This window comes from Thunnus albacares, chromosome 22 (assembly GCF_914725855.1).
Source record: "Thunnus albacares chromosome 22, fThuAlb1.1, whole genome shotgun sequence".
Lineage (NCBI taxonomy): Eukaryota > Metazoa > Chordata > Actinopteri > Scombriformes > Scombridae > Thunnus > Thunnus albacares.
The window spans coordinates 11,911,822-11,939,372 of NC_058127.1; the positions used below are offsets into that span (position 1 = coordinate 11,911,822).

The 27,551-nt window shown below is 36.5% G+C and overlaps 2 protein-coding genes across 7 annotated transcripts; both read right to left on the minus strand.

Annotated features, from left to right (window-relative positions):
* Nucleotides 1–145: 145 nt before the first annotated feature.
* Nucleotides 146–23,537, minus strand: LOC122973509 (probable E3 ubiquitin-protein ligase RNF144A). Of its 3 annotated transcripts, none has more exons than XM_044341085.1 (4): nucleotides 23,305–23,537; nucleotides 2,298–2,398; nucleotides 1,486–1,572; nucleotides 146–1,360 (listed from the first exon to the last, which is right to left on the minus strand). In XM_044341085.1, exons 1-4 carry the CDS (start codon nucleotides 23,528–23,530, stop codon nucleotides 905–907), a joined length of 870 nt encoding a protein of 289 aa, XP_044197020.1. In that variant the 5' UTR covers nucleotides 23,531–23,537; the 3' UTR covers nucleotides 146–904. The 3 variants fall into 3 exon arrangements, with proteins under 3 accessions (XP_044197020.1, XP_044197022.1, XP_044197021.1); XM_044341087.1 differs by lacking the exon at nucleotides 23,305–23,537 and adding an exon at nucleotides 2,540–2,766; XM_044341086.1 differs by lacking the exon at nucleotides 23,305–23,537 and adding an exon at nucleotides 2,540–2,766 and having other exon boundaries at nucleotides 1,486–1,629.
* Nucleotides 6,410–15,431, minus strand: LOC122973507 (probable E3 ubiquitin-protein ligase RNF144A-A). 4 transcript variants are annotated; one of them, XM_044341082.1, is made up of 5 exons: nucleotides 15,241–15,431; nucleotides 14,737–14,941; nucleotides 8,377–8,477; nucleotides 7,822–7,974; nucleotides 6,410–7,702 (listed from the first exon to the last, which is right to left on the minus strand). In XM_044341082.1, the coding sequence occupies exons 2-5, from the start codon at nucleotides 14,912–14,914 to the stop codon at nucleotides 7,244–7,246; spliced, it is 891 nt and encodes a 296-aa protein (XP_044197017.1). In that variant the 5' UTR covers nucleotides 14,915–14,941; nucleotides 15,241–15,431; the 3' UTR covers nucleotides 6,410–7,243. The 4 variants fall into 4 exon arrangements, with proteins under 4 accessions (XP_044197017.1, XP_044197016.1, XP_044197019.1 ...); XM_044341081.1 differs by lacking the exon at nucleotides 15,241–15,431 and having other exon boundaries at nucleotides 14,737–15,070; XM_044341084.1 differs by lacking the exons at nucleotides 14,737–14,941; nucleotides 15,241–15,431 and adding an exon at nucleotides 8,619–8,851 and having other exon boundaries at nucleotides 6,669–7,702.
* Nucleotides 23,538–27,551: the final 4,014 nt, after the last annotated feature.

Genomic DNA, 27,551 nt, shown 5'->3' on the forward strand with positions numbered 1-27,551 from the left:
ATCCCTGAAGAGAGTGTTTACCGTTGCTTGTTTAGAAACGGCTGCAAACAGTAGCCAAAATAGCAACAAGATTGTAAATAAGAAAAATATAGAAAATCACCAGGAAAATGATCATTTTAAGTGAAACAGAAACAACATATTTGAACAACTAGTTATTTTTTTTTATTTTATTTGAATTGAACAGGAAAAACAGCCAACTAATGAACATTACTTGCTGAGGGCCTGACTCAATAAAAAATATTTTTCAGGTGGTTTCATTAATAAATGATACTGAAATAGCAGAATAATAAAACATGACAAAACAAACAAACAAACAAGAAACAGTAAATATAATATTAACACAATGAAGAAAGACATACAGTAAATGTACAGATAAATTATTTAATATTCTCTACAGTAAGTTTTAGTAAAAGCTGAAAGCTGGTTGAATTCTCTTCTTATATTATGACTTAGTAAAATATTATAAAGCAAATGAAGAGGAAGCTGTGAGGATTTAAAGATATTAGTACAAATTGATTGAATTGAATTAATTACAATGATACTGTATAATTATGGAAAATCAAAGTGTTATATTGTAATTAAACTAAACAGTTCAGAGAGAAAATCTCATATAAATCTTACAGTCTGTTGCTTTGATTATCTCTGTGGTGATGAAAAATCAAACTAAGACACAAAAGATTATTTTTAAAATGTGACAGAGAGATGTTATCTTTTTTTCTTTCTTTTTGCTAATTTACAATCTGAAAATGCTTCATTCATGTTACATTTGTTATGTTATCATTCAGGATCAACAACAGTAATAATGATTGTTATTACAAAGACAGAAAAAAGTGAAAATACAAAAATAATTTTGTATAAAAACATCAACTGAATCTAAAGCAAACACACTCTGGTCTTGAAAAGATTATCTTAACTTCCACACAGGTATAGAGGTTTGTCTGGGGGCGACACCACTGAGGCAAGGCCCATAAATTAAACTTGTCCTCCGACACCCTTCAAAGAGATTCAGACACACAAAACAGAACTTCACTTTACATCGGCGACAGATGATGCTTTTACACAGTTTTGTGTTGTGCTCCACCAGTTGGCCACAGGTGGGACAGGCACGGATGGAGGGACAGCCAGTGACATCCTTCACATCCTTAAAGATGATCTCTGGACACTTTCTCAGTGTTTCAACTTGCAGATTGATGCAGCCATCATTTTTACAACGATCTGAACGTGGAAATGGACCTTTCCATTCCCTTGAGCACTGACAGCAGAATCTGTAGACCTTCTTTTTGTCAGCTGTGCAAACTGAGCAGAGGACACTCAGATCATTCAGGTCAGCTCTCATCACACGAGACTTGCAGCCAGGACACTGTTAAGTTGTGTTGTACAAAAAAAAAGGAAGAATACATATATATTTTTAATGTATCGCTTTTTTAAATTACAGCAAATATGGTATGAAAACAGGTTTTAAAATTGCATCATTAAAATACTTACTGATTTGACATCCTGAGAATTGTTGAACATTTTCTTTCCAAACTCCCTCATTTCTTCAGGGGTCAGAAGAGCCATTTTACAAACCTCCTTGAGGGACCATACAACATCACAGTCAGTTTGACCACATTTAAATCTGGTCTCACCCTTGAACATTAAAAAGAAAAAAAAAATCAGTCAAAGCATCAGTCAAAACCTTCACATGTGAAAAAATCTTAATCTTAATCAATAAGTTTCATAAATACAGCACTGATTTACCTGAATGTTAGTAATTCAGTTCTAAACATTTTCTTAAACAAGTGAGAAAATCATCCAGTGTGGTCAGAAGATTTCAGCTGGTTTATTATACAAATCAACTTTTATTTGGCTTTATTCTAGTGCAATGATTACATTGTCTTTTTCTTTCTTGTTTTAAGACGCAGACTCTCATTTCTAGGAAATTCTTAAAACATTAAAAAAAAAAAATGTTGCCGAGTTGAAATATTTTTACTCCACTGGCACTTTTTCATATGTTGAAAATGACTTTTGAATATTGAGAACTCAATTATGGAGAAAAATGATTTGATAAGATTTTCGCTGTTCATTTCAAGTCTATTTTTGCATGTTGGGTCAAATTAATACTAGACCACTGCATTAAAATACATGTTTTGAAATTCGTAAAATGCATAAAAATAAAAGAAATCGACGGCACAATTGTGCTACTGCCACTCATTTTTATCAATGAAATTAATCATGAGTCACAGAAAGCTTGTTTGAATTTCATGATGAAGGTGATCATGTACAACAATTAACAATAACTAACAACATTTACCAACCTGATCCAACAAGTGGCGACACCAGTCGGTGAGAGACATCGGAGTGACAGCATGACCACATGACATCAGCGCTCTGCGAGACTTGTAACCAATGCACAAAACTATGAGACACAAGAAAAGTGTTTCAATTTGGGTTACAATTGTCTCAGAACTTTGTCAGTAGCTCAAACCAGTAAATCATAGACTATTCTTTAAGATCACTGCTTGAGAAATTTCGAAATAATCATCTGATGAGTACTTACAATCCATTTCATCCTCCCGATCGACAAATTTAAGTGTTGAGTCTTCAGGGTCATAACACTTCTCCTTCTCCTCCTTCTTCTTCTTCTCCTCAGATGTTGAATCACTCTTTAGATGTTTAGCATCACGTTTTCTTTTTGTCCGTTTTGAGGCCATCTTGAGTTTCTCCTACAAAATAATGACAGATGACAATAAATGTTTTCAGTTTCGTCTACTCGTCTTTCAGATAAGTCATGTGACTTTGACTGAATCATAAACAACGTTGAAGTACAGCCCCACGTTTTAGTTTCTGTTATGTCAAGATCTCTTGTACAGATCACACATCTGAAGAACATCGTCGCATATAAAATCTAAACAGTGACTCCTCACTGTACAGGCTCAGTGGCAAAATGTCTATCAAGGTGAATGTAGTTGGACCCTTAAAACGGAAGATGATCGATCTGTGTGAGGGGCAGATGGAGACGTTTACTGTACATCACCTGAAAAAGAGAATTGTTGAAGAACTGTCTACAGGTACGTTTAAAGGCTCTTTAATAAGACTCAAATCCAGGGGCTGATACATTAAAAAAATGCAACACAGAGATTTATCCCTCCAAACAGCGCTGTCACACACACACACACACACACACACACACACACACACACACACACACACACACACACACACACACACACACACACACACACACACACACAGTAGTTAAGAGAAATAAAAATTATGAACTAAAAACGGTAGGCTATGTAGTATTCTGGGAAGTTATGACAGATGGTGATAAAGGGCAGGAACGTTTCTGACAATTGGGCTTCCTCATGCCAGACATCCACCGGCACAGTGGATTGATCTTTTTATTATCTATTTATTATTGTTGGATTTTACTCAACTTCTGGTCTATGGCATGTTATCAACATCACCTGTCAATCAGTTTGCTTCCTTTACATGCACACTAGTCCCTGCTATGACTTGCTAGTTTTAATGATATCAGGATATGATACAGATATGGAACATAACCTGATTATTAATATCCTGTATGATCCAGGTTATACTGATCACCTGTGTCTTTAACGGGTCACATCCCAGACAGTCTGTCATTTCTGTATTAGGTGCAGGTATTCTCAGTACGAGACTTCTGATCATCTTTAAGGAATCCAAATTTATTTTTTCTTTTTGCTTAGATGATGACATCCGGATGATCCTTAGAACGGAGCCACTGGAGGAATCATCCAAGCTGTCATCCTGTGGGATCCAACACATGTCCACCATTCACTTAGTGCTGAAAGTGTCTGGAGGCTGATGTGGATGAGATGAAGATGAAAAAAAAGATCTGCTTCTATGCACCTACTCAGCTTTAAGACACTTACTAACGTTATTCTCTCCTGTCTTGATTCTTGCTTGTGTTGTATTAACTCTCAGATGTAAGTTGTTTGGATAAAAGCGTCTGCTACATGAAATTGTAAGAAAAAATGTCTTGCTCACTCTCACTGCTACAATGAATCTGATCTCATAAAAAAAGAAATGTGATATAAAAACAAATAAAATGTTTAACTTTACTAATGTCCTCTGTGTATTTGTCAAAAAACAATATGAATTTGAACAGATCTCACCAGGCCCACTTAACTCACACAGCACAACATAACAATAATACATTATATTCAAATGCAACATTGCATTTTGGTGAAGTTTACTTTTGAATGATCACTAATTAACTCATCTGTAATTGTTAAAGATGCAAGTAACTTGATTGTAGAGGAGCTGAATAGGAAACAGTTTATCAGACTGCAGCACACTTTGTTTATCTGCTTATCCAGAACAAAAAACCCTCTTTTGACTTAAAGATACAGAGACAAAGTCCTTAATATAGTTAGGATTACTGTAAACCATCCACTTCCTCCATAGGTAAACTATGGAGGAAGTGGATGGTTTACAGTAATCCTGATTCAGCTGTTGGCTGCCTGACAGCTCTGAAAAAGCACCTACTTAACTGTTTTGCTTTTGCTTTGCTGTCACAGAAAACAATCACACCTGATATGAAGATTATTCATTGAATTAAAACCTTCCTTTCTATTTAACAGGAAAAAATGTTACCTAAAGTAGTTAAAATAGTCATCTTTACCATTTAGACTCTTAATTCTACAACCAGCATGGATTTTATAAAACCATCTCATGAGTAGTTATGTGGTTTGGATAAAAAGAAGACAGGTTGTAAACTCTCCTGCAACAGAGTGACTGACACAAACACCATTGTTGTGTGAACACAATCGACTTTAAAAACACAGGGTATTAACATCAAACACACCCACAAGATTAAACACAAATTGAAATAAATTATATGCACCATGTACACAATATAATAACCAAGATCACAAAGTAATCACCATGCAGTGAAACTGGTGCCAAGAGGACGTTATTTCACTACATGTATGATGATGTAGACTAAAGGTTTTATTGAGGACTTTCCAAGGTGCTGTTAGGAAAACACCCATCTACACTTTGTTGTTGTACAAAATTTGCTTTCATTATCACTGTCAGACATTTATAATATAAAATAAAAACGTCACATTCACACATTTATGTTATTTACATGTACACAATAATGCCACTTGTGTTGGAAATCTTAGTTCTTATATATTTATATTTTAACTTAGATGAAGATATGCACTTAAACTTTTGACTTTTAGAAAAATGCAAAAGTGAAACTACTTTACTGACAGCTGCATGTGTAGACAGTTTCCCACAGAGAATAGCGTGTTATAAAACAAGAGTGTGATCATATGATGTGTTATCAAACTGCTGTGGACTGTTTCGGAAGTCTGTACGTGACTGCAGCCGAAGTATAATGTTGAATATGGGTACTTAACCTACAGTTTCTAAACAAACTGCCATGACTTGTGGTTTGAAATGTGACACGATTTGAAAGAGGAAACAAACAGCAGCCTGCTGTTGCAAAGTTCACTGTCAGGTTATCGCCTCGCATGACCCAAAATGAAGAAAATACTACTACTGCTCCGAGAAGTAAACCCCTCAGAACTGGAATAAGTTTTATTTCCTGTCATGTGAATTTGTTGAAAAGGAAATTGTCTTTTAATCATTTTTCATTTCTTAATTTCAAAATGTCCAAAATGATTTGCATTTCTTACATTTTCCAAATTCTCTGAAGCAGGAATATGTAGTCAGCTCTATATTTTTGTGTATTTGATTGTGGTCTGTGTCATTTTATTGATGTTGCAGCTTCACATTTTCACTCTTTTTTCCTCCTCTTTGTCCTTCAGAGTGAGTGTTGGAAAAAGGAAAATGACAGACAGTCAGCTGTAGAGGACTGGAGCGGAGAGATCTTTGGCTTTGATAGTCGCTGTTTCTTCTCCAGCCTGAACAGACAGGTGTGTGTGTGTGAATATTTCTATGTTTTCCTGTTCAAAGTCATCTCAACTGTTATGTAACTCCTATGTGTAACACTACTGTCCTCTTTCTCCACCTGTCTCTCTTTTAGAGTCACTTTCTCTTGTCCAGCAGCTCTGCAGAGGGCCGCTGTTACAGACACAGGTGCACTGGACCTAACAGATACCAGATCCAGGTGGAATCCTACAGTGATTTTACAGATTTATTTATCATCACAACTGATGTGACAGACTGATGTTTAAAAATGCAACAAAAAACACCAAACAGAACCACAGTTCTCATTTGACATTTAATCATATTATCTGACTTTTCTTTGCTGTGTTTGTTTCTCAGATAAATGGATACCAGGGTTTAGTTTTCTGTCCTGACAGGAAGTTATGTCTGTACGCTGACATTACTCCTCCCTCAGATGATGTCAGGACCTGGTCTTCCCTCAGACCTCCTACAGCGCTCTGCTTCACTGCTGCTGTGTGTCTCCTGGCTGCAGTCATGGTGTCTTACAGGAAATGTTGCTCCTACAAGATCAGGATACACACTGACCCAGAGGATCACAGTGGTGATCTGTAGCTGTGAAAAACTTTGAATGTAAACTTTCAGTGTTGAGACTTGAATAAATTGATACTTTGATGGGTTATTTGTTTTTTAAATGATAATTTTAATGTTAAACAGAAATAATTTAAACTTTTATTTAACAGGAAATCGAGCAGTTTAAAGGACAAAGAAGCAGTAAAATAGCATAATAAACAACAACAAATATCGACATAAACAGTAGAAATAACAGATTGAATGAAGACATAAAGATAAAAAGAGCTAAATAACAATGATAATGAATGTTATGACATAATTTAAAAAAAGTTGAAATTTAAGTTTAACTACATGAAGATACTTCATGTGGTTACACAGAAATGTGGTTTAATCTGGTTTTCAAGCATACTGTATATTTTCTGATAAACAGTTATAAGTTTTTGAATATGAACTTGATATGACACTAAGACTTTGAAACAATAGATCGTGATAAAAACAAAGGTTTCCTGGGAAAATTAAAATACTTTTTTCACAAATAAAACACTTATTCCAGGTAATTTACAATTTCTGATTTGCTAAATTCTTCAGATTCACAGTATATGTTACATTTGTCATCTTCATCATTCAAGCCTTACTTTCAAACAAACAGCAGTTATGATGATGATGATGATGATGATGATGATGATGATGATGATGGCCTATGCTGCCATTTTCTCTCATACAAAACACACAACTGTGAACATTTTTCAAAGACCACAGCGTTGCATCATCAGTCAGTCTAATATTGTTAGATTATCCTCTTCCACACAGGTATAGAGGTTTGTCTGGGGGCGACACCACTGGAGCATGGCTCGTAATGTTCACTGGACTCCAAACATTCATCAGTGACCTTCAGACACACAAAGCAGAACTCCACCTTACATCGGGGACAGACGATGTTTTTACACTGAGTTTTGTCATGCTCCAGCAGTTGGCCACAGGTGGGACAGGCACGGAAGGAGGGACAACCAGTGACATCCTTCACATCCTCAAAGATGATCTCTGGACACTTTCTCAGTGTTTCAACTTGCAGATTGATGCAGCCGTCATTTTCACAGCAGTCTGAACGTGGAAATGGACCTTTCCATTCTCTCGAGCACTGACAGCAGAATCTGTAGACCTTCTTTTTGTCAGCTGTGCAAACTGAGCAGAGGACACTCAGATCATTCAGGTCAGCTCTCATCACAGAGGACTTGCAGCCAGGACACTGTTAAGTTGTGTTGTAAAAAAAGAAAGAAAGAGTATTTTTCTAATGTGTAGCTTTTTTAAATTACAGCAAATATGGTATGAAAACAGGTTTTAAAATCGCATCATTAAAATACTTACTGTTTTGACATAAAAGTATTCCTTAGAATTGTTGATCATTTTCTTTTCAAAGTCGTCCATTTCTTCAGGGGTCAGAAGAGCCATTTCACAAACCTCCTCGAAAGACCATTCAACATCACAGTCAGTTTGACCACAGACAAATCTGCACTCACCCTTGAACATTAAAAAGAAAAAAAAAACATTTAAAAAAAAAATGTTGCCAAGTTGAAATATTTTTACTCCACTGGCACTTTTTCATATTTGACAAGAAAATGATTTTTAAATATTGAGATCTCTCAATTATAGAGAGAAATGACTTGATAAGACAGATTTTTGCTGTTCATTTCAAGTCTATTTGTACATGTTGGGTCAAATTAATACCTGACTACTGCATTAAAATACACGTGTGTTTTGAAATTTGTGAAATGTATGAAAAAATAAGTCGACGGCAAAATTATGCTACTGCCATCCATTGTAATCAATGAAGTTAATTATGTGTCACAGAAAACTCATTTGAATTTCATGATGAAGGTGATCATGTACAACAATTAACAATAACTAACAACATTTACCAACCTGATCCAACAAGTGGCGACACCAGTCGGTGAGAGACATCGGAGTGACAGCATGACCACAGGACATCAGCGCTCTGAGAGACTCGTAACCAATGCACAAAACTATGAGACACAAGAAAAGTGTTTCAATTTGTGGACCAATTGTCTCAGAACTTTGTCAGTAGCTCAAACCAGTAAATCATAGACTATTCTTTAAGATCAATGCTTGAGAAATTTAGAAATAATCATCTGATGAGTACTTACAATCCATTTCATCCTCCTGATCGACAAATTCAAGTGTTAAGTCTTCAGGGTCATAACACTTCTCCTTCTTCTTCTTCTTCTCCTCAGATGTTAAATCGCTGTTTAGATCTGTAGCATCACGTTTTCTTTTTGTCTGTTTTGAGTCCATCTTGAGTTAGTGTAACCCACCGATGTTCTCCTACAAAATAGGGACAGATGGCGATAAATGTTTTCAGTTTCGTCAACTCGTCTTTCAGAGAAGTCATGTGATTTTTATTGGCCCAAGGTACGTAAACAACGTTGAAGTACAGCCCCTTGTTTTAGTTTCTGTTATGTCAAGATCTCTTGTACAGATCACACACCTGAAGAACATCGTCGCATATAAAATCTAAACAGTGACTCCTCACTGTACAGGCTCAGTGGCAAAATGTCTATCAAGGTGAATGTAGTTGGACCCTTAAAACGGAAGATGATCGATCTGTGTGACAATGAAGAGCAGATGAAGACGTTTACTGTACATCACCTGAAAAAGAAAATTGTTGAAGAACTGTCTACAGGTACGTTTAAAGGCTCTTTAATAAGACTCGAAATCAGGGGCTGATACATTAAAAAAATGCAACACAGAGATTTATCCCTCCAAACAACGCTGACACACACACACACACACACACACACACACACACACACACACACACACACACACACACAGTAGTTAAAACAATTAAAAACTATGAACTAAAACGATATGTAGAATTCTGGGAATGCATTAATTAATAAAAAAAAAAACAACATTTCACGTTAAAGTTATGACAGATGGTGATAAAGGGCAGGAACGTTTCTGACAATTGGGCTTCCTCATGCCAGACATCCATGGATTGTTCTTTTCATCATTATAGTTTATTATTGTTATTATTATTAATATTGTTTGACTTCACTCAACTTCTGGTCTATGGCATGTTATTAACATCACCTGTCAATCAGTAAATTTACATGCACACTAGTCCTTGTTATGACTTGCTGGTTTTAATCATATCAGCATATGATACAGATATGGAACATAACCTGATTATTAATATTCTGTATGATCCAGGTTATACTGATCACCTGTGTCTTTGACGGGTCACATCCCAGACAGTCTGTCATTTCTGTATTAGGTGCAGGTATTCTCAGTACGAGACTTGTGATCATCTTTAAAGAATCCAAATTTATTTTTCCTTTTTGCTTAGATGATGACATCCGGATGATCCTTAGAACGGAGCCACTGGAGGAATCATCCAAGCTGTCATCCTGTGGGATCCAACACATGTCCACCATCCACTTAGTGCTGAAAGTGTCCGGAGGCTGATGTGGACGAGATGAAGATGAAAAAAAAAATCTGCTTCTATGCACCTACTCAGCTTTACGACACTTACTGATGTTATTCTCTCCTGTCTAGATTCTTGCTTGCATTGCATCGACTTTCAGATGTACGTTGCTTTGGCTAAAAGTGTCTGCTAAATGAAATTGGAACAAAATGAAACTGTAAGAAAAGAACGTCCTTAAACAACACTGCTACAATTAATCTAATCTCATAAAAAGGAAATGCTTTGTAAAATCAAATAAAATGTTTACCTTTACTAATGTCCTCTGTGTATTTGTTAAAAAACAATATGAATGTGAGCAGATCTCACCAGTAGACCTACTTAACTCACACAGCACAACATAACAATAATACATTATATTAATATGCAACACACACAAGTAATGAATTCTGGTGAAGTTTACTCTTGAAAGATCACAAATTAACTCTTGGAGCTGAATAGGAAGCAGTTTATCAGACTGCAGCACACTTTGTTTATCTGCTTATCCAGAACAAAAAACCCTCTATTGACTTAAACAAAAGATACAGAGACAAAGATCCTTAATATAGTTAAACTATGGAAGAAGTGGATGGTTTACAGTAATCCTGATTCAGCTGTTGGCTGCCTGACAGCTCTGAAAAAGCACCTACTTAACTGTTTTGCTTTTGCTTTGCTGTCGCAGAAAACAATCACACCTGATATGAACATTATTCATTGAATTAAAACCTTCCTTTCTATGTAGGAAAATATAAAAATGTTATCTAAAGTAGTTAAAATAGTCATCTTTACCATTTAATTCTACAACCAGCATGGATTTTATAAAACCCTCTCATGAGTAGTTATGTGGTTTGGATAAAAAGAAGACAGGTTGTAAACTCTCCTGCAACAGAGTGACTGACATAAACACCACTGTTGTTTGTACACAATCAACTTTAAAAACACAGGGTATTAACATCAAACACACCCACAACATCAAACACAAATTGAAATAAAATTATATGCACCATGTACACAATATAATAACCAAGATCACAAAGTAATCACCATGCAGTGAAGCTGGTGCCACAAGTTATTTCACTACATGTATGATGATGTAATCAAAAGGTTTTATTGAGGACTTTCCACTGTTAGGAAAACACCCATCTACACTTTGTTGTTGTTGTTCAAAATTTGCTTTCATTATCACTGCCAGACATTTATAATATAAAATAAAAACGTCACATTCACACATTTGTTATTTACATGTACACAATAATGCCACTTGTGATGGAATTCTTAGGTCTTACATATTTATGTTTTAACTTAGATGAAGATATCTACTTAAACTTTTGACCTTTAGAAAAATGTGAAAGTGAAACTATTTTAGTGCAGCTGCATGTGTAGAAAGTTTCCCCCAGAGAATAGCGTGTTATAAAAAAAGAGGTTAATCACATGATGTGTAATCAAACTGCTCGTCTAATCTAATCTAATCTAACAGTGATGATATTAAATGTAGGTGATTAATTTACAGTTTCTAAAAACTGTCCTGACTTGTGGTTTGAAATTTGACACGATTTGAAAGAGGAAACAAACAGCAGCCTGCTGTTCACTGTCAGGTTGTCGCCTTGCATGACCCCAAATGAAGAAAATGGTAAACATTTATATACGTCAACTGAACTGGTCCTCTGCTCTGGGTAATCAACCCCTCAAAACTGGAGTAAGTTTTATTTCCTGTCATGTGATTTTGTTGAAAAGGAAATTGTCTTTTAATTATTTTTCATTTCTTAATGTCAAAATGTCCAAAATGATTTGCATTTCTGTTGTGATTGTTGCCATTTTATTGCTGTTGCAGCTCCACATTTTCACTCTTTTTTCCTCCTCTTTGTTCTTCAGAGTGAGTGTTGGAAAAAGGGAAATGACAGACAGTCAGCTGTAGAGGACTGGAGTGGAGAGATCTTTGGCTTTGACAGTCGCTGTTTCTTCTCCAGCCTGAACAGACAGGTGTGTGCGTGTGTGAGAGTATTTCTATGTTTTCCTAGTCAAAGTCATCTCAACTGTTTCCTGTGTGTAACATTAGTGTCCTCTTTCTCCACCTGTCTCTCTTTTAGAGTCACTTTCTCTTGTCCAGCAGCTCTGCAGAGGGCCGCTGTTACAGACACAGGTGTACTGGACCTAACAGGTACCAGATCCAGGTGTTTGGTTCTGAATGGGTGGACTGTCCAGCAGGAGGCTCCATTCAGGTAACATAACAACACTTTACTGACTTAACTCTATTATAAATCAGCTGGATTGTTGAGAGATACTGTTGATGCTAAATACTGTGTCAGAGATATTTTAAAATATACTTATCTATTACTTAAATAATTGTACAGTATACAGTAATATGTTAAAATATGTTTGACGCATAAGTTCTTATCTTTAGTTAACTGTAAGCTGGATGTTACACGGAAGAACTTTTCCTTCTGCACTATTCAGATTTTGTTTATAGTGATTTTACAGATAAATCATCACAACTGATGTGACAATGACAGACTGATGTTTAAAAATACAACAACACCAAACAGATCCACAGCTCTCATTTGAGATTCAAACATTTTATCTCTCTTTTCTTTAGTTACATCACATTTGTCATCTTCATCATTTGCAGACTTATTTTGAAACAAACAGCAGTTATGATGATGATGATGATGATGATCATGATGATGATGGCCTATGCTGCCATTTTCTCTCATACAAAACACACAGCTGTGTACATTTGTCAAAGACCACAGTGTTGCATCAACAAAAATCACAGTCTGGTGTTATTAAGATTATTTCCTCTTCCACACAGGTATAGAGGTTTGTCTGGGGGCGACACCACTGGAGCAAGGCTCGTAATGTTCACTAGACTCCAAACATTCAGCGGTGACCTTCAGACACACAAAGCAGAACTCCACCTTACATCGGGGACAGATGATGTTTTTACACTGAGTTTTGTCATGCTCCAGCAGTTGGCCACAGGTGGGACAGGCACGGAAGGAGGGACAACCAGTGACGCCCACCACATCCTCAAAGATGATCTCTGGACACTTTCTCAGTGTTTCAAGTATCTGATTCATGCAGCCATCATTTTCACAGCAGTCTGAACGTGGAAATGGACCTTTCCATTCCCTCAAGCACTGACAGCAGAATCTGTAGACCTTCTTTTTGTCAGCTGTGCAAACTGAGCAGAGGACACTCAGATCATTCAGGTCAGCTCTCATCACACGAGACTTGCAGCCAGGACACTATTAAGTTGTGTTGTATAAAAAGAAAGAAACAGTATATTTTTTAATGTATCGCTTTTTGAAATTACAACAAATATGGTATGAAAACAGGTTTTAAAATTGAATAATTAAAATACTTACTGATTTGACATCCTCAGAGTTGTTAAACATTTTCTTTTCAAACTCCTTCATTTCTTCAGGGGTCAGAAGAGCCATTTTACGAACCTCCTCGAAGGACCATTCAGCATCACAGTCAGTTTGACCACAGACAAATCTGCTCTCACCCTTGAACATTAAAAAGAAAAAAAAAATCAGTCAAAGCAAAACCTTCATGTTAGAAAAAATAATAATCTTAATCAATAAGTTTCATAAATATAGCACTGATTTACCTGAACGTTAGTAATTCAGTTCTAAACTGTTAGAAAACAACTTTTATTTGTCTTTATTCTGAGAGGGTTGGGTAAGGGCGACTGTGCATTTTCAATGGCTGCCCCAAAACTTTGGAACAATTTACCTTTCCCAATTAAATGTTCCCCTTCTGTAGACACTTTTAAGGCTAAACTTAAGACCCACATGTTCTCTCGGGCCTTTGAGTGTCCTTAAAGCTTTATATTTTACTATTAATCATTTATTTGTGTATGCACATGGGATAGTATTGATATGTCATCTCTACTCCTTGCTGTTACCTTGTTATGTTGTTTTGATTTACTTTTGTTATTTTATTGCACAGCACTTTGGGCAACTCTGGTTGTTTTTAAATGTGCTTTATAAATGAACTTGATTTGATTTGATTTATTCTAGTGCAATTATTTCATTGTCTTTTTCTTTCTTGTTTTAAGACACAGACTCTCATTTCTAGGAAATTCCTAAAATTATTACATTTACATTTAATTACATTTATTTAAAAATTGGAGCCAGGTTGAAATATTTTCCAAAATTGGCACAAAGTCATACTTTCATGTGTGTATTGTGGACTTCTTGTTGGATTTAGGTCAGGGGTGTCAGCGTATGATTTGTTGATTTTTCTTGTTGAGACGAATAATTGAGTTTTGGTTCGATCTTTCTACGACATTCCTACGGGCCATGGCTGCCATTTTAGATACATAGGTGGCGCTATAGAGCACATTTTAGCAATTTTGGGGAATGATTTTTATATTTTATCAAATTTTTCACCAGACCTGATGTGCGTGCCAAATTTGGTGAATTTTTGAACATGTGTAGGGGGTCAAATTTAGGGTTAAATGGCGTATTAATAAAGAAAGAATAAGAAAGAAACAATTACACGAAATACAATAGGGTCTTATTGGGTCTAATTATCAACATGAACCAACCTGATCCAACAATCTGCGACACCAGTCGGTGAGAGACATCGGAGTGACAGCATGACCACATGACATCAGCGCTCTGCGAGACTTGAAGCCAATGTACAAAACTATGAGACACAAGAAAAGTGTTTCAATTTGTGGACCAATTGTCTCTCAGAACTTTGTCAGTAGCTAAAACGAGTAAATCATAGACTATTCTTTAAGATCACTGCTTGAGAAATTTAGAAATAATCATCTGATGAGTACTTACAATCCATTTCATCCTCCCGATCAACAAATCTAAGTGTTGAGTCTTCAGGATCATAACACTTCTCCGTCTCCTTCTCCGTCTCCTTCTCCATCTCCTTCTTCGTCTTCTTCTCCTCGGATGTTAAATCAATCTTTAGATTGGTAGCATCAGGTTTGTTTTTTGTCTGTCCTGAGCCCATCTTGAGTTAGTGTAGCCCACCGATGTTCTTCTCATATTAATATGCAATACATACAAGTAATACATTTTGGTGAATTTTACTTTTGAAAGATCACTAATTAACTCATCTGTAATTGTTTAAGATACAAGTAACTTGATTGTGGAGGAGTTGAATAGGAAGCAGAAAAATTTGTTTATCTGCTTATCCACAACAAAAAACCCTCTATTGACTTAAAGAAAGGATAAAGAGACAAAGATCCTTAATATACATAAAGTACGGAGGAAGTGGATGGTTTCCAGTAATCATGATTCACCTGTTGGCTACCTCTGAAAAAGCACCTACTTAACTGTTTTGTTTTTGCCTCAGTCACCAAAAATCTCTGTCCTCTGCTTTAAGGCTGGCATCCAGGCTTCCAGGCTCACAGCTCACTGAGTGAGAAAGAGACAAGAATGAAAAGAGTGAGAGAAAGAGAGAGGAAACAACTGAATGGCAGAGAGAAACGTTTTAAACAAGAAGGACATCTAATTTATCTTGAAGTGATGTCAAGTTCTTCAGAAGAGTGATGACGTGGGTTCACTGTGAACTTGTTTATCTTCTTAGGAATTACTTTCTTAGGCTGGCTTCTGTTTCCCTCTCAGGGTTAATCACAATGAAAACAACATAACAAATCACATATTATGTCCCAGGTTTTTGTACATCTTGGCAACAAACTACAGTATATTTGCAGCAACTGAGCCACAGCTTAGAAACACACTTGGGTTGAGCTAAGATAACCAATATAACCACTCAGCAGCAAACATATCTTAATCAACTTGGCTACATATTTGAATAAACTTCAATTGTTAGATAGTAGGCTATTATCAATTATGAAATGCAAGTGGGATAAACAAGGTGTAGGTATAGATCAGGCCAAATAATGTTTAAACTAGACTTGCAAGCAGCAGTGAAAATAGTGTTGATTGCCGCCTCTCTTGTGCCTGCCAGGTGTTTGCTAGGATTATACCAATTTAATGTTAGCAAAAATTAAACGTAGTCACTAATTGAGTAACTAGATGCACAAATGTAGTTCTATATGACTATATGATGTTTTGGCTCCAAAAAGCATCAGCATAGAGGATACTGGAGTATAATGCAGTCATGAGCCTTTGTCTCCTTAAAATACATTTTAATCTAAATTTCACAGAACCAGTAACCTGTAAGGCATTTGTTTCTTTGATTTTGTTAATGTCCACTCATGTTTTATACTCTTATTATCACCTTTAGTGTTTTTTCTATATAAAACTATACCTGACAAAGTAAATGATTGAACATTTAGCCCAAAACTACAAATCCCTTAGTGGGCTATAGTTTTGGATACTGCTTGTCATCTTACTTTAACTTCTAGACGGTCAAAGGTCTCCTCAAGATATTTTACAGTGGCTATGAAAGTGATCAGCCAATCATAAATTTTGACTTGGACTCTGTTGCCAGTTTATGATAAAAAAGTATTTGTGTCAGTTAAAGGTCTATTGAAAGTCAAATGACTTCATGGAAAATGTTTTTTTGATTTTGGCACTGCTGAGTCTTCAGGATTCATGCCCTTCCCTGCACAAACACACACAGGGCCAACTCACACAATGATTAAACAACATGTGGGTTAAAATGTGGCAGGGGTTTTTTTTTGCATGTGTTACAGACTCAGAATGAAACTCTGGGTCCAAACCGGTGCACTCAAGGGCAAGAAGAAAAAAATCGAGCATGGAAAACCTTCATTCAATGTGGAACTTAATTAAAGGCATTTATAATATACAGTATTCTCATCCTTATTTATATATCTAGTCAACATTTTCACACAACCATCTGACAAAGATTTGACTCTGTGTATAAATAGTCACAAAAGTTGAACGCTGCAAAAATAGGGAAATAGTCATCCTTGTTGGCCACACAAGAGAGGTCAATTAGAATTATGATCATTAATCTTAATTGTGATTTTGCAATGTATCGGTCTTTTAAGGTTAAATGATTGAGATGCAAGCACAAGAAAACACCAACAAGTCCACTTCAATTACATACACATTTATTACTAATACTACAGCTACAAGTACTAAAAACTACAAACAAGACACAAGAGGGAAAGGATACTTGTACACAATGCTATGACTAATGAATGATTCAAATGCATCCTGACCAATCCCAAGGGTTGCAGAGTTCTGGGGGAGCAGAGTCAGTCCCCTCCTGTTCATGGACAGGTGGATTCAACTCCTGAATATGGTTACTCCATTAATCAAAGTATTTTCAATTTAGCAATTGCATGATTCTTAATTTTGCGTTTTTGATAGTAGCTTTAGCATTCTGAGAGTGAAACAAGCAGAATGGTACTAAATATGCAGCCTGGTCACCAGAATAAAACTTTGGCATAGTATTTTTCTGCAAACCACAGAAATGCTGAATATCTACATTTCAACAGGTGTAATACATAACATATTATCATTTCATCAATATGTATCATATCAACATTTCTAAAGTGACGAAGGTCACATGAGATCTATATAGGCTCACTTTCTTATCAGGAGGAGGAGAGGTTGGTGGATGGTTAGGAAGTTTCTTGACAGAAAATTGAAAGTTTGAAATCAGCAGAGAGCATGGTTTGAGACCACCTTGAAAAAAATGCCCACTTCCTGTTTCAACTGACAAAACTAGGTATTTTTAGCGAGATGTCAGGAAATTTGCAGCCGTTTTTATTTTATTTTTTATTTAATTTTAACCCAAACCATGATCTTTCCCTAACCCTAACCAAGTGTTTTTTGTACCTAAACCTAACCAGACCTTAATCACAGTGTTGTCACATATAAAACATAATTTTTTCAACGTATAATGGCCAATATTGAAACGTAGACATTCAACATATCTGTGGTTTGCACAAACTTTCAATGCCAATGTTGGGTTGTGATTGGGTTGAAACATGATAGTGTTATCATGGATGATGGGATTATCTCAGTGGTAAATTTCTTGGCTTTGAGGCGGTAGAATAAAAGTCTAACTAAAGTACATAACAACACATATTGTGATATACATACACATACTAGCGTACAATTTTAATTGTCCTTAGAAAAAAATCTAAAACTACATTTGTAATTCCATGGGTTTTACAGTCCTCTGTTCTCCTTGATCTGACTGTGAACAGCTGGGCTCCATGTCATTTGAAGGTGTGTGTGTGTGTGTGTGTGTGTGTGTGTGTGTGTGTGTCTGTGTGTGTGTGTGTGTGTGTGTGTGTGTGTGTGTGTGTGTGTGTGTGTGTGTGTCACTGGGACATGGCATATTATGCAGCATGTCTTGCCTTATGCTTGTTTGCTGAGTGATAAGTTCTTGGGTTGGTCAGTCAAGTCCTGAAAATCAAAGTCCACAGTGGGATTAAAGTTGGTGCCAACTCTTCTCTGTGTGTGACTGGCTCTTAGAGGATAACCAGTGGTGGGGGCATTTTATCCAAATGGTACTATCAGTTCACAGTGGGCTGTGAACTGGTCTTCCCATCTTGCTGGCTCTTGTAGCTTGAAGGATCAAAGATGGTTTGGGGTCTGGTTTGGTGACCATGCAGGAGATGGGGGATTCCTTATCTGATCCTTTCTGTTTGCAGGAGGTTTTTTAGATGGTCTGGTCAGTGAGGAGTTTGGGTCTCTCACTTATATGTTATTGGTCAGCATTCCTGGGGTGTTGAAGAAAGACCTGGTTGGTTGTTTAATTAAGGCTTGTCCTGTCTGCCTTCAAAACATGCAAGGACTTTACCCTACATTGCTGTGGTTCTTAATGTCAAGGGCAGCTACACCCTGCATGGATATTGGCCAACCAATATGGATGTGTTTTATGGGAGTCACATCTCCTACATCTTGTCTCTGGCTTTCCTACAAATGACCAAAGTTCACTGTAGTGTATTGTATAGTCTGGCGATCATAATTTCTGGGGGAGGATGACCAGAATGAAACTCCTCTTCCTTCACCATTTCAGGCATCTAACAGCACACCGCAGTCAATCCATTTACCTGACACAGTATGGTGGTGGTTTAGTGTTTGGGGGATACTAAAAACATACCTCCCCAACATTTCAAAACTGTATGGACCAGTAAATCAAGGCTCCAACTGATCACATGACCCTTGAACTAACATTAACACTAGGCATCCTGAATTGAATGTATGCTGCACTGCCCTCTTATCCTCATTTTCATGCAAATTTAATTTACTTACATTTGCAGGCTTATTGAACTGAAAGTGACAAACTCGTCTTTAACATTTAAAGATGGGTCTCCTTAGTTTTATTTTTTGCCCCTCTGTTAAGCTTAATGTATTTATAGAACAAAGCTAAATCAACAAAATTATTGGCCGAGATACATGTGATTATCGCTTAGATGTTCAGGACCATGGACAGCGCTGTTCGTTGTGTTTGGGGGTGCATGTGTAGGTGCCGCTGTCCATGGTGCTGAAACGGAACGGAGGCGATCGATAGACAGACAGATCACGTCACGTCGGTTTCTCAGCCTGTTTGCTTTTCGTCGTAGTAAACAGAATCAGGCCCTCATTACATTTCACCCCTAATGTAGCAAAGAGAGAAATGAAAGACTGTTGCGTTCTCGCAGGAAAGTTTGTCTTTACCTGCCACAACATGAAGGAATCACACTGACCTGCTGATCTACAGCAGCCCTCAGATTTTTCTTTTTTAAATTATATGTAAACATGATGTGTTGTTAAAAGGGTATTATAGGGCATTATAAGCTTTAGCTTCAGCCTAAACCATTTCGGACTGCAGAAATCTGTAAGTGGTGTTATTGTGTTGCCTTTAACTGTAGTACATAACTATAGAAAAACGAATACATTTGCAGACTGAAACAAATTCTACTTTCAATTCTTTAAAAAAAATCGAAAATCTTAATATGTATAGATTTCTATTATAATTGTCAGCTTCCATTATGCTTTGGCAAAACTGTATTTGGTTATTGAGATAGAGAGAGATAGAGAGAGAGAGAGAGAGAGAGAGATAGAGAGAGAGAGAGAGAGAGAGAGAGACAGAGAGAGAGAGAGAGAGAGCTGCCAACAGCTGTTTCTGCGTGTCTCCCCCTGCTTTGAATGTTTGTGATTGTTCTGATTAATAAATATATTCTTTGATTTTGAAACAGTAGCCTTACGTTGTCGTTATTTAGCCTTTCTGATGCTATTGCATGGTTAATTTAATTAATTTTATTTTATGAAAAAAATCGCTATAACGTCTTAAAAAAGCACATCTATTTATTAAAAAAACGCCCCAGAAAAAGGGACACTTCCTCTCTAGGAGGTCAAAAAGAGGAGGGGCTCAAGCCCCCTTTGGAGTCTAATTATGCACGTGCCTAAATAGTAATATATTATGATTATATACTGATACGTGTAATATGATAGAATGTAGATATATGTAAATATGAAAATACATATGTAATATATAAAAGTGCTTGTTACAATGTGCCACATTAAGCAAGCAGCTCAATGAAAATATGTTGAAATATGTGAAAATGAGATAAGACATGATAAGATAAGACTTTATTGATCCCAGAGGAGAAATCCCCCTGTTACTGCAGAGCAAAAACAGGTTGAGAGATAAGAAAACAGATAAGGAACTCTCTGAATGAAATAAATAAAAAGTAAAATAAGAGATGAAAGAAATTAGGTCACATTCAAAAAGCTACAATATAAACATTACAATAACTTAGACTATATGACAATGAAGAAAGACATGCAGTAAATGTACAGATAAATTATTTAATATTCTCTACAGTAAGTTTTAGTAAAAGCTGAAAGCTGGTTAAATTCTCTTCTTATATTATGACTTAGTAAAATATTATAAAGCAAATGAAGAGGAAGCTGTGAGGATTTAAAGATATTAGTACATATTAGTGTATAAATGATATTGTATAGTTATGGAAAGTCAAGGTGTTAGATTGTAATTAAACTCAACAGTTCAGAGAGAAAATCTCATATAAATCTTACAGTCTGTTGCTTTGATTATCTCTGTGGTGATGAAAAATCAATTTTTTAAAAAAATTAACAAAGAGATATTATTATGTTCAGGGTCTTAGTGTCAGACAACAGTAATAATGATTTTCATTACAAAATCAATCTTCAAAAAACAGAAAAAAAGTGAAAATACAAGATTAATATTGTATAAAAACATCAACTGAGTCTAAAGCAGTCTGGTGTTGTTAAGATTATCTTAACTTCTGCACAGGTATAGAGGTTTGTCTGGGGGCGACACCACTGGAGCATGGCCCATAAACTGAACTTGACCTCTGACACTTTTCAAAGAGTTTCAGACACACAAAACAGAACTTCACTTTACATCGGCCACAGATGATGCTTTTACACAGTTTTGTGTTGTGCTCCACCAGTTGGCCACAGGTGGGACAGGCACGAATGGAGGGACAGCCAGTGACCCCCACCACTTCCTTAAAGATGATCTCTGGACACTTTCTCAGTGTTTCAAGTAGTTGATTGATGCAGCCATCATTTCCACAACGATCTGAACGTGGAAATGGACCTTTCCATTCCCTCAGACACTGACAGCAGAATCTGTAGACCTTCTTTTTGTCAGCTGTGCAAACTGAGCAGAGGACACTCAGATCATTCAGGTCAGTTCTCATCACACGAGACTTGCAGCCAGGACACTGTTAAGTTGTGTTGTATAAAAAGAAAAAGTGTATTTTTTAATGAATAGCTTTTTAAATTACAGCAAATATGGTATGAAAACAGGTTTTAAAATTGCTTAATCAAAATACTTACTGATTTGGCATCCTTAGAATTGTTAAACATTTTCCTTTTAAACTCCTTCACTTCCTCAGGGGTCAGAAGAGCCATTTTACGAACCTCCTTGAAGGACCATTCAGCATTGCAGTCAGTTTGACCACATTTAAATCCAGTCTCACCCTTGATAATTAAAAAGAAAATCAGTCAAAGCATCAGTCAAAACCTTCATGTGTGAAAAAATAATCCTAATCAATAAGTGTCATAAATACAGCACTGATTTACCTGAATGTTAGTAATCCAGTTCTAAACATTTTCTTAAACAAGTGAGAAAATCATCCAGTGTGATCAGAAGACTTTTGAATATTGAAAACTCAATTATAGAGAGAAATGACTTGATAAGACAGATTTTCACTGTCAAGTCTATTTGTGGATGTTGGGTCAAATTAATACTGGACTACTGCATTAAAATACACGTGTGTATTGAAATTTGTGAAATGTATGAAAATAAAATAAGTCGGCGGCACAATTATGCTACTGTCATCCATTTTTATCAGGTAATTATGTGTCACAGAAAACTCCATTTGAATTTCGCGATGAAGGTGATCATGTACAATAATTAACAACATTTACCACAGCCTGGTCGCAAATATAAAACGTTAACAGTGTACGTTTCTGCAAAACACAAATAGCAGATTGCCACGTAGCATATCAACATTTCTAAAGCGATGTAGTTCACATGAGATTTATATGAGCTGACTTTCTTGTTTGGAAGAGGAGGAGTCGGTGCGGTTAGGAGGTAGTTTAATTATTTATTTGCACTGTAAAGCTGTGAGTGTAGTTTATTTGACAAATGAAATACTTAAACTCATTGTGTGAATTTAGAAAAAAAGCTCAAATCACAGTTTACCACACTATATTTCCTTTATTTTAAAAAGGTTGGAAATCAGCAGAGAGCGCGGGTTGAGACCACCTCGAAATCAATACCTGCTTCCCCTTTCAACTGACAAAACCAGGTGTTTTTAGCGAGACGTCGGGACATTTGCAGCCGTTTGTATTTTATTTTATTTTTATTTTTTAAACCCAAACCATGATCTTTCCCTAACCCTAACCAAGTGGTTTTGTACTTAAACCTAACCAGACCTTAACCACAGCGTTGTCACATCATAAAACATCATTATTCAACGGATAATGGCCAATATTGAAATGTAGACATTCAACGTATCCGTGGTTTGCAGAAACTTTCAATGCCAACGTTTTGTTCTGGTTATTGGGTTGTTTACCAACCTGATCCAACAATCTGCGACACCAGTCGGTGAGAGACATCGGAGTGACAGCATGACCACATGACATCAGCGCTCTGCGAGACGTGTAGTCATTGCACAAAACTATGAGACACACAAGAAAAGATGTTAAGTATTACAATTTGGGTTACAATTGTCTCTCAGAACTTTGTCAGTAGCTCAAACCATGACCACAGGACATCAGCGCTCTGAGAGACTCGTAACCAATGCACAAAACTATGAGACACAAGAAAAGTGTTTCAATTTGTGGACCAATTGTCTCAGAACTTTGTCAGTAGCTCAAAGTAAGTAAGTAAGTAAGCAGTAAATCATAGACTATTCTTCAAGATCACTGCTTGGGAAATTTAGAAGTAATCGTCTGATGAGTACTCACAATCCAATTCATCCTCCCGATCAACAAATTTAAGTGTTGAGTTTTCAGGATCATAACACTTCTCCGTCTCCTTCTCCGTCTCCTTCTTCGTCTCCTTCTCCGTCTCCGTCTCCTTCTTCGTCTCCGTCTCCTTCTCCGTCTCCTTCTTCGTCTTCTTCTCCTCGGATGTTAAATCACTCTTTAGATCGGTAGCATCAGGTTTGTTTTTTGTCTGTTCTGAGCCCATCTTGAGTTAGTGTAGCCCACTGATATTCTACAAAATAGGAAGGGATGGCAATAAATGTTTTCAGTTTCGTCTACTCGTCTTTCAGAGAGGTCATGTGACTTTGAGTGAACCATAAACACTGCTTAAAAACAGCCCCCCGTTTTAGTTTCTGTTATATCGGGATCTCTTGTACCAGAGCACACATCTGAAGAACATCGTCGCATATAAAAACAGTGACTCCAGTTCAAACTGTACAGGCTCGGTGGAAAAATGTGTATCATGGTGAATGCAATTGGACCCTTAGGACAAGAAAAGTTCATCGATCTGTGCGAGAATGAAGAGCAGCTGAAGAAGATGACTGGACAGCAGCTGAGACAGAAAACTATTCAAAAGTTCAGTCTATCTACAGGTACGTTTAAAAGCTCTTTATTTAGACCCGAATACAGGGGCTGAGACATTAAAAAATGTAGGAAATGCAACACAATCGATTTATCCCTCCAAACAGCGCTGACACACACACACACACACACACACACACACACACACACACACACACACACACTAGTTAAAACAAATAAAAACTATGATCTAAAAACGGTATGTGGAATTCTGGGAATGCATTAATTAATTAAAAAAAAACATTTCACGTGAAAGTTATGACGGATGGTGATAAAGGGCAGGACCGTCTCTGACAATTGAGGTTCCTTGGGCTAGACATCCATGCATTGATCTTTTCATTATTATTATTATTATTATTATTATTATTATTATTATTATTATTATTATTATTATTATTATTATTATTATTTGACTTCATTCAACTTCTGGTCTATGGCATGTTATCAACATCACCTGTCAATCAGTTTGCTTCCTTTACATGCACACTAGTCCCTGCTATGACTTGCTGGTTTTAATCATATCAGCATATGATACAGATATGGAATATAACCTGATTATTAATATCCTGTATGATCCAGGTTATACTGATCACCTGTGTCTTTGACGGGTCACATCCCAGACAGTCTGTCATTTCTGTATTAGGTGCAGGTATTCTCAGTACAAGACTTCTGATCATCTTTAAGGATCCAAGATTTATGTTAATAACACTTTTTCTTTTTGCTTAGATGATGACTTCCGGATGATCCATAAAGCGGAGCCACTGGAGGAATCATCCAAGCTGTCATCCTGTGGGATCCAACACATGTCCACCATCCACTTAGTGCTGAAAGTGTCCGGAGGCTGATGTGGACGAGATGAAGAAGAAAGAAAATGCACCCTATGCACTGCCTATTCGCACCTTGACTACGTCCTATCAGAATTGGACTCACCTTTATGGCACTTACTAACGTTATTCTCTCCTGTCTTGATTCTTGTGTTGTATTAACTCTCAGATGTAAGTTGTTTGGATAAAAGCGTCTGCTAAATGAAATTGTAAGAAAAAATGTCTTGCTCACTCTCACTGCTACAATGAATCTAATCTCATATAAAAAAAGAAAGTGTTGTAAAAACAAATAAAATGTTTAACTTTACTAATGTCCTCTGTGTATATGTTAAAAAACAATATGAATTTGAGCAGATCTCACCAGGCCTACTTAACTCACACAGCACAACATAACAATAATACATTATATTAAAATGTAACACATACAAGTAATACATTTTGGTGAAGTTTACTTTTGAAGGATCACTAATTAACTCATCTGTAATTGTTAAACATGCAAGTAACTTGATTGTAGAGGAGTTGAATAGGAGACAGTTTATCAGACTGCAGCACACTTTGTTTATCTGCTTATCTAGAACAAAAAACCCTCTTTTGACTTAAAGATACAGAGACAAAGTCCTTAATATAGTTAAACTATGGAGGAAGTGGATGGTTTACAGTAATCCTGATTCAGCTGTTGGCTGCCTGACAGCTCTGAAAAAGCACCTACTTAACTGTTTTGCTTTTGCTTTGCTGTCACAGAAAACAATCACACCTGATATGAAGATAATTCATTGAATTAAAACTTTCCTCTCTATTTAACAAGAAAAAATGTTACCTAAAGTAGTTAAAATAGTCATCTTTACCATTTAGACTCTTAATTCTACAACCAGCATGGATTTTATAAAACGCTCTCATGAGTAGTTATGTGGTTTGGATAAAAAGAAGACAGGTTGTAAACTCTCCTGCAACAGAGTGACTGACACAAACACCATTGTTGTGTGAACACAATCGACTTTAAAAACACAGGGTATTAACATCAAACACACCCACAAGATTAAACACAAATTGAAATAAAATGATATGCCCCAAGTACACACTATAACAACCAAGATACTGTATCTGAAATATCAAAGGTATTAAATCTAGATTTTGACACATGGCTCCTCTACAAGACAGTTCCTCATGATCAGGTGAAGATGAAGGTGACATCTTTAGGCCCTCTCAAGTTTAGTTTGTGCCACAGTGGTGAATATTCCTGAAGAATTTAGCAATTCTTTTTTTTTGTTTTTATCACAAAGTGATCACCATGCAGTGAAACTGGTGCCACGGGGAAGTTGTTTCATTACATCTACACTTTGTTGTTGTTGTTCAAAATTTACTTTCATTATCACTGTCAGACATTTATAATATAAAATAAAAACATCACATTCACACATTTATGCTATTTACATGTACACAATAATGCCACTTGTGATGGAAATCTTAGCTCTTACATATTTATGTTTTAACTTAGATGAAGATATTTACTTAAACTTTTGCCCTTTAGAAAAATGCAAAAGTGAAACTATTTTACTGGCAGCTGCATGTGTAGACAGTTTCCCCCAGAGAATAGCGTGTTATAAAAAAAGAGGTTAATCACATGATGTGTAATCAAACTGCTCGTCTAATCTAATCTAATCTAATCTAACAGTGATGATATTAAATGTAGGTGATTAATTTACAGTTTCTAAAAACTGTCCTGACTTGTGGTTTGAAATTTGACACGATTTGAAAGAGGAAATAAACAGCAGCCTGCTGTTCACTGTCAGGTTGTCGCCTCACATGACCCCAAATGAAGAAAATGGTAAACGTTTATATACATCAACTGAACTGGCCCACAGCTCCAGGTAATCAACCCCTCAAAACTGGAGTATGTTTTATTTCCTGTCATGTGATTTTGTTGAAAAGGAAATTGTCTGTTAATTATTTTTCATTTCTTAATGTCAAGATGTCCAAAATGATTTGCATTTCTTACATTTTCCAAATTCTATGAAGCAGGAATATGTTGTCAGCTCTATATTTTTGTCCATTTAATTGTGATTGTTGCCATTTTATTGCTGTTGCAGCTCCACATTTTCACTCTTTTTTCCTCCTCTTGTTCTTCAGAGTGAGTGTTGGAAAAAGGAAAATGACAGACAGTCAGCTGTAGAGGACTGGAGCGGGGAGATCTTTGGCTTTGATAGTCGCTGTTTCCTCTCAAGTCTGAACAGACAGGTGTGTGTGTGTGTGTGTGTGTGTGTGTGTGTGTGTGTGTGTGTGTGCGTGTGTGTGTGTGTGTGTGTGTGAGAGAGAGAGTATTTCTGTGTTTTCCTATTCAAAGTCATCTCAACTCTTTCCTATGTGTAACACTACTGTCCTCTTTCTCCACCTGTCTCTCTTTTAGAGTCACTTTCTCTTGTCCAGCAGCTCTGCAGAGGGCCGCTGTTACAGACACAGGTGTACTGGACTCAACAGGTACCAGATCGAGGTGTCTGGCTCCGAATGGGTGGACTGTCCAGCAGGAGGCTCCATTCAGGTAACATGACACAACACTTTACTGAATGTAACTACAGTATAAATCAGTTGGGTTGTTGAGAGATACTGTTCATGCTAAATACTGCATCAGAGGTATTTAACAAGTATGTTCCTATTACTTAATAATAACTATACAGTATACAGTAATATGTTAAAATATATTTGATGCATAAGTTCTTATCTTTAGTTAACTGTAAGCAGGATAACTCCAATCCTCACTGTACAGGATCAGTGGAAAAATGTGTATCCTGGTGAATGCAATTGGACCCAGAGGATAGGAAAAGC